Below are 12,307 nucleotides of genomic sequence, written 5' to 3'. Positions count from 1 at the left end.
GCACACGAACATAATGGAATATTACCATGTTGTAATAAATTACAAACATGATGAATGAAAAGCATGAAAAAACTGAACATAAAGTGATGCAAAGTAAGCAAAGCCAGGAAACAATATATGTACAAGGTACATGGAAAGGATGATCATAAAACAATTGGAAAGAATGTTGTGAAATCATAAAGAACAACCTTGGCGGCTCCCACCCCCAAAAAGAAATCTACACCTCCCTCTACTCCTTTGCAGAGCTGGGAGTCCACAGGGCATAAAACTATGTTTCAGATTATTTTTTTTAATGTTGATCAGTTTTGCTAATTTTTCCCCTTTTTAACAAATAATCTATTATAAAGGAAGATTCTATGGAAGGGGGAGAAAGATAAGAAATTCAAGCAATGTAAAAATAAATTTATCAACAAAATCTATTTTTAAAAGGGCTATTCAAACTATGATTATCAATAATAGGAAACATCAACAAAGTGCAAATATCTTAATAATAAATTTTTGGTAATAGCTTTTTGAAAGCTGATTATTCAGTTAGACTACTTGTACGCTTAATATTTACTTAGAAAATACAAGTTCTTAAACTTTATTCATTGTAAATACATCCAATATTTAGAATTACAAATTGCAACACTTGGACCTATGAAAAATATGATAATATATCCTTTCTATAACAATGATAAAGCAACTATGTAATGCAGTAGATAGGGTGCTGACCCTGGAGTCAGGAGGACCTGAGTTCAAATCCAACCTCAGTCACTTACCAGCTGTGCGAGCCCTGGCAAGTCAGTTAACCTTGTTTGCCTCAGTTTACTAGTCTGTAAAATGAGCTGGAGAAAAAAATGGCAAACCACTCCAACATCTTTAAAAAGAAAACCTCAAATGGGGTCACAAAAGTTGAACATGCCTGAAAATAATAAAGCTATGGACATTGATTTCACATATTTTATTGGTGCAAAAAAATGAGAAAAAGCACCTAAATGTAAGGTAAGAAGGAAGCCCACAGTGGGTTGACACTGATTTTCCTTAATTACAAACATTTTTCAAAGCTTGCTGACAGATTCTTTTGGGTTCTGAAACTATAAAGCAAATAAAACTACCAAAATCTGTACTGGTGATGATGACAATTTGTAAGGCCAATTTTATAGGACCAATAAGGTAAAATAAATGGGAGTTTATTGTACTATTGGTTATACTATGTTAAAAACACAGATGTTACACTGCCTAATTGTAAAGACACAAATTATGGGCTCATAGCTTAGTCTTATGAGGATGTGCTAATTTATTATTTAATGGAATCTGATTTTTTTTCTTTTCAATACCTTTAGGTGGTGAAAGAAGATAATAGGAAAACTAAGTATTAACTGCATTTGTAAGCTTAGATTTAGAGAATGAAGAGTATTTTCTCCCTGCAAATATATAAAATAAAAAACTTAGAACAAATAAATAAAGGTATGAGTTAGAATCATCTTTAGTATCAAAATCTAGAACAAAACCTTCTGTATGTCTTCATGAGTTTTCTTATTGGGAAAACTCAAAAGGGTGGACCAATCTGGACATGGGGTATGGAAGGAAGGTTAGTCTAGGTTTCATTTAATTCTTGACTCACATTTTTTATTTCCTCACTCCCCTGGAAGCATAGAAACTTGGGCAAAAGGTTAATTTATTATACTGTCTCACATCAGTCCCTTCCCCTAGCATAGAGCCACACTAGATCTAATCTAATCAGAAGAATGCTTGGAAAAAAAAGACTATTACTACCAATCTGAGTTTCTTATTGATGTTCCCTTTTTTAGTTAAAAGCTAAAATGGCACCCTACTACACCCCAAGAGAAATACTCTACCAAATAAGCAGACATAAATATTGAAGCTTTATATTACAAATCTGATTTTTGGTTAAGCAAATTTTTCTATTTTGACTAAAAAAACCTGTCAATATCCTTTAATATGTAATAGCCAGAACTGAACATGATATTGAAGATGTGGCCTGACTAGCATAGTGTATGATATTGTTTGCTAAAGCTTTCTATTCCCTTTTCACACCTACATTAAGGATACCTCCGATACACGTGTATTTCAAAGATGCTGTAGATATGAGAAAGTAGTCAATATTTTCTCAATCACCTTTTTTCAGTAATGGACCTATGACTTCACTGATAGAAGCAGCTTCTGACTAGCAGACTCCCTCTCTCAATTCAGACAGGTACCTGTTCTACAATTTTAGTCGTTGGGAGATCACACACAGCCAGGATGTATCAGAAGTGGTACTTGTATCCAGGACTTTCTGACTATGAGGACAGCTCTCTATCCATGCTGACTTTCAAGCAGTATAAAATGGTGCTTAAAAATTTAATTCAATTACAGCACCTTGATCACAGAAATAGGCTCCCTATAACACACTAATCCACACCCAAAGTACTATGTTCACTTCTAGGCATCACAGGTAAGGGAAACTCTGACATATTAGCCAAAAAAAGGGGGGGTGGGGTAATATATTGAGAAGCCATCTCATAAGAAATAGCTAAAGGCATTTGTTATACTGTCTAAAAAAAGATTAAAGTGAGAGCCTTTAAATATCTCATGTACAAGAGCAAATTTACCTGCCCTGCCCCCAAAAAGTACAGTTTTGGTAATTTGTTGATTTAATATACTACATAATTTTTATTCAAACTATAATGAGAAAAATATAATACAACATACCTGCTGGAGAGACATGAGGACAACTGCTCATTTTTAACAATTTGAGTGTGTCACTGTTGTTAGCCACTAGTACCTTTAGGGATGGATCATCTACAGGTGTATCATCAATCTTAAGTGACGACAGTGATTTGGAGTTTACAAACACAACGGTCAGTGCAGAGATAAAATGAGACTATGGGGAAAAAATTAGATCATCATTTCACTTTTTCAAAAAATAAAGATTCCATATAATACAAGAGTAAATATGTCACTTCAAAACCTATGCTAAATGTGCTACTTCAATGCAATTGTTGCCATTGAGGAGGGGTTGTTGGTTGGCTGATGTTAGGAAATATGAGATAAAGGGATTCTATTCATTCTCTCAATTTTCTGCTTCCAAACAGTGAAGGGATACTTTTTGGGAGGTTAAAGGCTCAGACTGAAGTTCTTTTGAAGTCACTGTAGTTACTAGCAGGAGAAAGGAGAAATTCTTTCTAGGAACTTATGATTGTATTACTTAAAACATCACAGTACTCTACTTGGTAACCAATGTTATGCTTAATGTAGTAAAAATAGACTGTATCCTTTTTGTTAAATCATACTTGAACACTATAAAAAAACTTCATCTGATTCTTTAATAGTTAAAAGTATTCAAAATATATGTAGTAGCCAAATTAAAACCAATCAACTCAGAACCTAGCAGAAACTAGCTGAAAATGATGAAATTTGCATCTCCTGTAAAATTTGATTCCAAAAATCAAAATCTTATTAATAAGCAAGATAAAATTAATTCCTAAATTGTTTCCTAACAACTATAGCTATCCAAAAAGTGGAAAGGAGGGAACCTCAGGAGCTCTCTATCACTGAATATCTTCAAAAGCTAAATAATCACTTAAGATATATTACATGGAAGAGTACTGTTCAGGAACGGGTCAGACTAGATGATGAGGTCATTTCCAGTTCTGAGATTAAAATTTAAAATACATTTTATACATAAAGATAGTTGATTGGCTTCCAATCTTTACGGACAACCACACAAATAATTTGTTGGACACAAATAAACCATGGACAAACTGACTGGGTAGTGAGCCAGAGAGTGGACTGTAGCCAAAGAAAATAAATGTACCCTAAAGATTCCATAACAAGGAGTAAAATTCAGAAGATGTAAGCTAAGGCACAGGGAAAGAAACTGAACATGGCCTTACATACTTTCTCCCATAATTACTTTATGCTCCCACTGAGAATTTCTCATGTCAGAAGGTACTTCAGCCATCTAGTCCAAATCAAATCTCATCAAGAATCCCCTTCTGTAATATGCCCAGAAAGTTGGTATATTGGCTTTCTTTGAAGGCAGCTACTAGAGGAAGTCCGGCCATTTTCTGAGATCCATTCCACTTAATTCCCTAGCTCTCTTAGATTTTCCTCACAAGAGCCTAAATCCATTTCCCACAACTGTTCATCTAGTTCTGGCTTTCTGGAGCTACACAAATCAAGTCTAACGCCTCTTTTACATGACTGCTTTCCAAATAGTTGAAGACAGTTCTCGTTATCCCCACCAACTTCCAGGATGAATATATCCTCAGTTCTTCCAGCTAATCCCAGTCACACTCCTTTATACATTCTCCAGATCTCAATGTCTTTTAAATATGGTAGTCAGAATCAAATACTCCAGTTATGGTCTGATTAGGGCAAAGCATAGTTACAGAATATATCATGCCTCACAATGCAGTTTAAGATTACGTAAGTGTTTTTGGCTATACCATAGTACTGCTGATTCAAATACAACCTACAATCTGTAAAAGTCTCAGATCATTTTCATATAAATTGGTATCTAATCATATCTCCCCCATCTTATTCTTGAGAAGTTGATTGTTTCTTTAACCCAACAGTAAGATCACATATCACTTATCACATATCATCAGCTAGTTTTGGCTCAATTCAGTCTAGCAGCTCTCCACATGTGGATCCAAGAAGTCAAAACTATTTGCATAATATCAAAACCTTTTAACAGTAAACATTATAACCTACATAAACAAAGGTCTCTGAGGAGTCTTCAATATTTTTAAGAGTGTAAAAGGATTCTAAGCTTAAAAAAAAGTTTGAGAACTACTGCTCTAATCTAGTCTCTTAAGATTATTTTTGGATCCTGACTAAACATTAACCTATTAAGTTTGGTGTCATCTATAAATCTACAGATAATCATTCCATTTGTCTTTCTCCAGGTCAATGATAAAAAATGTTATTAAACAATACAGTGACAACCACAGATCCTTAGGGTACTCCACTAGAGATCTTTGGAGTTAGTATCAAATCATTAATGACTACTCTTTGGGTCCCAGAATTTAACCAGTTTGTAATACCCCCATCATCTAGCCCATGTCTTGTCCACAATAACATCAGAGATTATCAAATGCTTTTTTGAAATATAGGTATTATTATAATGTCTACAGCTTTCTAATGTCTTCTAAGTCTACTAACCAAATAAAAAAAAGGAAATCACCTGAACACAACTTCTCAGACATTTCTCAATTAGCTGAACTTATTTTGGACTTTTCAGACTTCTCAAGAACACCATGCCTACCCTACAGTAGACTCATCACTGGGAAATCTCATCATCTTCCAAGTTCCAATCAGCCTTGTTACTCATACCCCATCAATACCCTCTGACCCTGTTTGGAGAGTAGAGCCATGAACACCTCCATTTAAGGAGGAAAATAGAACCGATAGTTCACCTTCCACTCAGCTGCAATTCTTTTGCACTTCTTTGACTTCTCTCGTAGCACTAATTTTGGACTTCTTTGGCTTCTCCACCATACCCCTGAGCTGGGTACTTTCCTCTCCCTCTGCTTTTCAGTTTTCTTTTATTTCCTGTCTTCCATTAGAGTGTAAACTCCTTAAAGACAGAGGCTGGCAAATAGTAGGCACTTAATAAATATTTATTGACTTTACTGACTGAAATGAACTTAATCTGATATGACCTGTCTTCAATAAAACCACACTGGTTCTGTGTTTGCCACCATTTTTTCTAGAAGCTGACTAAACTTAATCCCTTTGATAACACACTTTAATTTGTCTACCCACTGGCTTACAATATGCTAACTTATCTCTTCCCTTTTTAAAAAAACTGGGACTTCTACCATCCAAGTATACATCATAGGGCAATAGATATTTTCTGCTGATTTAATTTCTTCTTTATGGACTGATAGGCAAGCTCTTTTGAGCTTAGACAGACACTAGGACATTCCCTATAACAGTGGCAATTACCTTTGGTGAGCATACACTTTCTTGTTTTATACTGGGCTTTGATATCAAGAAGATTAGCTCAACAGTTTTTTCTGGTTTAATCTATTAAAGAAGAGCAATGATCTTAACATATACAGGGATACTCCTTTTATTGGAGACAAGAGGCTTTAGGGATACGTTATGTTCTACCAATTCAAATGCCTTTTTGTAATTAAAAATAACGTATTGCAAGCTGAGTGAGCAGTGTGATGTGGTAGTCAAAAAAGCTAATGTGATCTTATGTTGCAGTAAGAAAAGCACAGCTTCCGGGAACAGGGAAATAAATCGTAATCCTACCACATCCTGCTCACATCAGAATTCATTTACTAAGTTCTAAGCACTGTATTTTAAGAAGAATACTATTAAGCTAAGGCCTTGAGGTCAGCTGATATGAGGATAAGTTGAAATAACTGTGCCCATTTAGCCTGGAAAAGATAATACTCTGAGAAACATGATTCAACTATCATGTTCTTCATCTTCAAATATTTGAAGAGTAACCATGTGGAAGAGTTTAAGAACTTATTCTGCTCAGTCCCAAAGGGCAGAACCATCAAGTCAACTTAACAGGTATTTTGTGGATGTTTACTATGTGCCAGGTATTGAGCTAAACGCTGGGAATATTAATACAACCAAAAAGAAAATGCAGTCCCTGCTTTCAAGGAGTTTACTTTTTAATGGAGAAGACATAAAAGGAAGCTAAAAAAGGGGAGGAGGGAGGATACCCAATGTGGAAGCATGACAGGTAAGTCCAGATGCAGATAGAGAGTGCAGTTTAGTAGGAAATGAGGATGAGTGAAGGTTTTGGAGGGAGCCCTCCACCTTCCAATCAGAGAAAGGGCCTAAGGGTGGAGGTTAATTCTGAGGTATGAGTTCCAGGACTGAAGTTATCTTCTGGGATGAAAATATTTCTGGAGCATGATGTGAAAATCCAGTAGAATACAGCTTGGTGGGAACTTAGTAAAAATGTGTGAGTGATCCTTGAGTCTACTGTCCATAAACAGGCAGACTATAAACTCATCAGAGTTAATATCAACATTTATAATAAACAAGAAAAAATAGTAATGAGAAAATAAATGAAAACAATAAGAGAACACTGCAGAGGCAAATTTACGGCTGATGTCAGGAAAATCTCCACAGAAGTCCTACTCTGATTCCTTATCAAGGCATAAGGGTAACCCTTTGTTCTTGAAGGTTATGCCAGCAATGCACAAACTCTTGCAGATTCTACCATCCTGGAAAAGCTTTTAAGATGGCTTCAGAAAAAACAGATCTGATTAATTTTCCAAAGAAGTGACTAGTTAACCATCAAGAGGCACATCACCAGGGGTCTAGAAACCTTCTGATAAAACTTTTTTTGGTCATAGCAACCCATAAAATAGGGGAAAAAATTTTTAACAGCCCTCAGTCCTCCCTGCAGATATGACTAGCTTTTCCTTAAAAGGTGTTGAGATATTCTGTAGATACCACTTCCTCATTAACTGAGTAGAAAAAAACCAGAAGGAAAAGAGAGGAGAGGGTTCTCAAGAGATTTGGTTGGTGGATCATGATGGGTAACACAGGCTTTGCTCCCTTGGATCAACTCAAAGTGTCCTTCATACCTATCCTTGTCAAATATTCTTCCATAGGGATAAGTAAATCTCCTTTTTTTAACTTTCAAATGACCATGTTTCATTTTGTTCAAATATGAACTACAAGGAGAAGTGCCTATGTCAGGCTCAGCCCGGAATACCAGGTTTTTCCTGAAACTTTCCCTTTCATAATTTATTATATTCATATGCCATAACTGTTAAGACATTACCCAATTCATGGGTACCCCCTTAATTTCTAGTTCTTATCCACTACAAAAAAGAAGTGCTATAAATATTTTTTTTTATAAATATAGGAGTTTTTCCTCTTTCACAGATCTTTTGGGGGCATAGGCCTAGTAATGGTGTCACTGCGTCAAAGGATTTACACAGTTTACTAACTTTGGGGGCATTGCTATGAACAGTTTTCCAGAATGGATGGACCAATTCACAGCTCCACTAACAATATATCAATGTGCCTATTTTCCCACAGCCCTGACATTTGTCACTTTTTTTGTCATCTTTGCCAATCTGATGAGTGAGGCAGAACTTCAGAACTGATCTATTTTATGTTCCTCTAATTATTAGTAATATGGAACATTTTTTCATCTAGCTACAGAATGGTTGGATTTCTTCTTTTGAGGGTTACTCTAGTCATATCCTTTGACCAATGTGATAAAAGGTGTGGCAAGGCATTCAATGAAGCGGTGTCTTCTCCAAGGCATTCAGAGATCAAAAGAGAGAACTACAAAGGAAAAAGGGAAAAATTTGCAAAAATTATTATAATTATCTCTATTATGGACAGTAGAATCACCATAATTAGACCACAGCATCACAACTGTTAAGATACTAAAAAAAAAAAAAAAGTAAGCAGAAGTAGTAGCACTGCAGAGAACAAAGATGGGAATAGTGGCCAGGTGGGTGGAGCTGAGATGGTGGAGTGAGAGCAACTACTCACCCAAGCTCCAAGACAAACTCCTTCAGATACCTCTAAAAAGAGAATATGAACAAATTTTATAGTAGCAGAATCCAACAGGAGACAGAATGTGGCAGATTTCCAACTCAGGACAGACTGGAAGGCTGACAAGATCTGTTGCACAGGGCTGGAGGAGCGCACAGCACACAGGCTGTACCAAGCGAGGTCCTGTCATAGTAAAGAAGCACAGGGAGCCCCGGGCAGTCAGAAGCAGCAGCCGCCCTGCAGAATCTCAAACATATCAGCCTAGGATGGGAGTCCAGTGGAACTGAGTGAGAGAGAACCGCAGAACCCCAGGTAACTACAGTAGCCACTCCGAGACTAGCAGCCTGAAGATTAAATGTCTGTTAAGTCACCTACTTGAACTTCTGGGAGCCAACATGGCAGAGTGATCAGTAAATGCTCTACCCCTCCCCTTGTTGACCTTGAAAAATTCAGAGAATATATCTCCAGGAAAAATCTTGGAACTGTGGGATCAGTCAAAGGGGTAAACAGTCTCTTAGCTCAAGAAGTCAGGAAAATTGTTAAGAAGAGACCGTCTAGCTGTGGCTGAAGGGGACCAATGCAGGACTGGAGATGTCCCAGACAACCCCACCTCAGCAAACCAGGAAGAGATTCTGAGGCCCGGGGTTAGGGGGAGGGGAGGGAAGAGAAATGGAATCCACAGCTGTCAACACCAGGACCCCAGGCATGCCTCAGCACAGCCAGGGGTATAGGGAAGACACTAGAGCAAACAGGGTTCACCATCCACTGAGCCTACCTGTGCTCAGGAGAGAAGACCTCCTGTGGCCAGACCACTCCTCCCCCACACTTAATGTAGCTAGCTCCAGAATAACTCCAGGGAAACTCAGAAAGACTTCACCTGGGCTCTGCTTTGGCACACTAGCCAGCTCAGCACCAGATAAGCTACGGCATTCTACCTTCTTGCTGAAAGAACCAGAGGCCACAATACACAAAGCCTCAAGTTCTAAGCACAAGAACAGTGGGACAGAGGCCCCTCTACTCCAGAAGTAGAAATCCACTTTAAAAGCCAAGAAAAGGGTGATCATCATGAGCAAGAAGCAAATCAGAAAAGATGAGACCATAGATTCTATGTGGACAAGGACCAAAACACGAATATCAAAGAGGTCAGCACTGAGACTGTACTCCCATCTGAAATTGCAGAAGGGAAAATGAACTGGTCTCAAGCCCAAAGGGCATTCTTTGAAGAGCTCAAGAAGAATTTTAAAAGTCAAATTGGGGAAGTAGAAGAAAAACTGGGCAATGATTTTAAAAATATGAAAAAAGAAATCACGAAGAGTTTAAAAATTGGATTAAGGGAAAAGTGGCCAAAATGGATCAAGGTTCTTAACCTGGGGTCCATGGATATCTCTTAGGGGGATGGGAAGGGGGGGCCGGTTTCAGTGATTTTTTTTCAACATTTTGTTAAATGTATTGCTAGTATAATTACTTTCCCTTGTAATCATAAGTATTTTATCTTATGCATTTAAAAACATTTTGTTCATATATTTCACCATATTGCCAAAGGGATCCATGAAATTTAAAAAGTTAAGAATCCTTGATATAGAGCATATCTGTGCTGAAAAGTGATATAACTGTGAGAACATTTTACCAAAGACACAAATTAATACAATATCTAAAGGATACAGTATCAAAGGTATAGGGGGAAAAAAAAACTCAGATCTTACTGATTCTAAAATAAGATGAATGAGAAAACATCAGCTACCACCAACCTATATACCTGTTCTACCATCTATACAAAATCATTATGAGGGTATACATGAACTACAAGCATCCTCCATAAGAATATTAGAAAGGAATAAGCAGGCTTTCTAATACAATATTCCACAACAAGCCAAATCTATACCACAGCACAACTGACTGACAGATATAGAAAATAAAAGATCTCATTAGTTGGTTACAGTCCAACTACAACTCAGTAGAACTAAACACCACCTTATCGCATCCAGTGACCTGGTCCCAAAGTTGAAAAAGAAGAGCAAAAGATGAATTGCTTTTAATGATCCCAAGCTTCTCATATCAGCAAATGCTTATCTTTTCAATACAGTTTTACTAGCATTGCTGTATGGCAGTACGCTATATTTGCTAAAACATACCTAGAACATAAATTCTGATAAACTACACATAAGCATCGTAACAGAGGGCAATGGAAAAGTACATGGTGGATGTGAGGCTATATCATAAACTACTAAAAAATTTTTAAAAGAAGAGAAAAAAATAGGAGCAAAAGATGTTATTAGAGAAACGTATAATAGAAAAAGAAGATGGAATGATCATGAAGCAAAAGTAAGGGATGACAAGTGGAGAGGGTTAGAGTGCTCTATTGGTACCTTACAGATATTGGGAGAAAGTGCAGAAGACCTCTAGCACACTGGGTGAACCTTTTGTGTGAACTTTCAGGAGAATATGGATCAGAATCATATAGGATGGAAGAATTGCAATCTGCATCACTGGAGGGAACTCCTCAATCAACAAGATCACAGATCCATTTGAATATCTGAGAGTCAGAAAAAATGCTAACTATTAGGGCCCAATATCCCCCTCCAAGGATGACCTCATATGTGCAGATGATTCTAATCAAGAGTATATATAGTTAGGAAATCAGGCCAGGCCTGATAGTTGTTATTTTGTCCAGTTATTCAAGCCTGATAGGCTGATAGTTATTATTTTGTCCAGTTAACTTTTTCCTGTACCAGTACAGCCTGAGATTTTTTCCTTGCCTTTAATATCTTTTTTTATTCCTTAAGGTATCTTATGAATCAATCTGTAGACATCTCACAATGGTGTTATCTTCCAAAATACCTATCTAATCCAGATGCTTTTCCCATCTATGTTTTCTTTAGTGCCATTTCTACCTCCTAGATAAGCATATCTGAGACTGTGATTAGAGTTTTGAGATTAGGGACTATGATTAAGGTCCAAATATGGTAGAGTTTACTTGGAATGTCGTTGATAGTGAAAAGTTGGCTATGAAAATCTTTGCAGACATTTTCAATGGAAAATGTTTCTTCAATAAGCAGGGGGGTTTCAGAAAAACCTTTAAAGACTTATATGAACTGATGCTGAATAAAGTTAGCAGAACCAGGAGAACACTGTACACAATAATAGCAACATTGTGTAATGATCAACTATGACTGATTTAGCTCTTCTCAACAATACAATGATTCAAGACAACTCAAAAGAATCATGACAGAAAATGCTATCCACATCCAGAGAAAGAAATATGCAGTCTGTATGGAGATAAAAGTATACTATTTTCACTTTTTTTTTGTTTTTCATGGCTTTTACCTTTTGTTACATTTCTTTTTTTACAACATGACAAATGTGGAAATGTTTACATAATTGCACATATATAACCTATATCAGATTGCTTGCTCTCTTGGGAAGGGGCAGCAGGGGGGACAAAAAATTTGAAACTCAAAATATTATTTAAAAAATGAATGTTGAAAACTAACACTACATGTAATTGGAAAAAATAAAATATTATTTCCCACTCCCCCAAAAATGTTTGTTCTGTTGCCTTCCTTCCACTTTCATCCCTTGGGATGACTTTGGTGAATTGGATCTCTTGCCAAATTTTCATTAAACTGCTTTTACTCTCCACTGGCTCTCTGTTTGAGAGACAACACTGCTTTCACAATTTTCCATTTTCCTCCATTAACAAATTTATATTCTTAATTAGTACTACCCTTTTTGGTCATCTTTCTCTCCTTTCTTAAGTGTTTGATAATTAAATCATTTTTCAAATTCTCATGGTCTCCCTATAGGAACTGATTCATATTGGTTA

At 36.6% G+C, this 12,307-nt stretch overlaps 1 protein-coding gene across 5 annotated transcripts in view; it reads right to left on the bottom strand.

Moving 5' to 3' along the window:
• Nucleotides 1-12,307, bottom strand: part of FBXL3 (F-box and leucine rich repeat protein 3) — a 67,667-nt gene that overhangs the window by 34,724 nt on the left and 20,636 nt on the right. For 3 of the 5 annotated variants that reach the window (XM_072622204.1, XM_072622205.1, XM_072622206.1), the window contains one exon: nucleotides 2,698-2,869. The exons of the other annotated variants lie outside the window; for them this stretch is intronic. In XM_072622204.1, coding sequence (XP_072478305.1) covers nucleotides 2,698-2,869 — 172 coding nt within the window. The remainder of the gene's footprint in view (nucleotides 1-2,697; nucleotides 2,870-12,307) is intronic. 5 annotated transcript variants of the gene reach the window in all.

Source organism: Notamacropus eugenii, chromosome 6, assembly GCF_028372415.1.
Source record: "Notamacropus eugenii isolate mMacEug1 chromosome 6, mMacEug1.pri_v2, whole genome shotgun sequence".
Taxonomy (NCBI): domain Eukaryota; kingdom Metazoa; phylum Chordata; class Mammalia; order Diprotodontia; family Macropodidae; genus Notamacropus; species Notamacropus eugenii.
The sequence above is the reverse complement of the archived record's forward strand: the minus strand, read 5'-3'. Positions and strand labels throughout refer to the sequence as shown.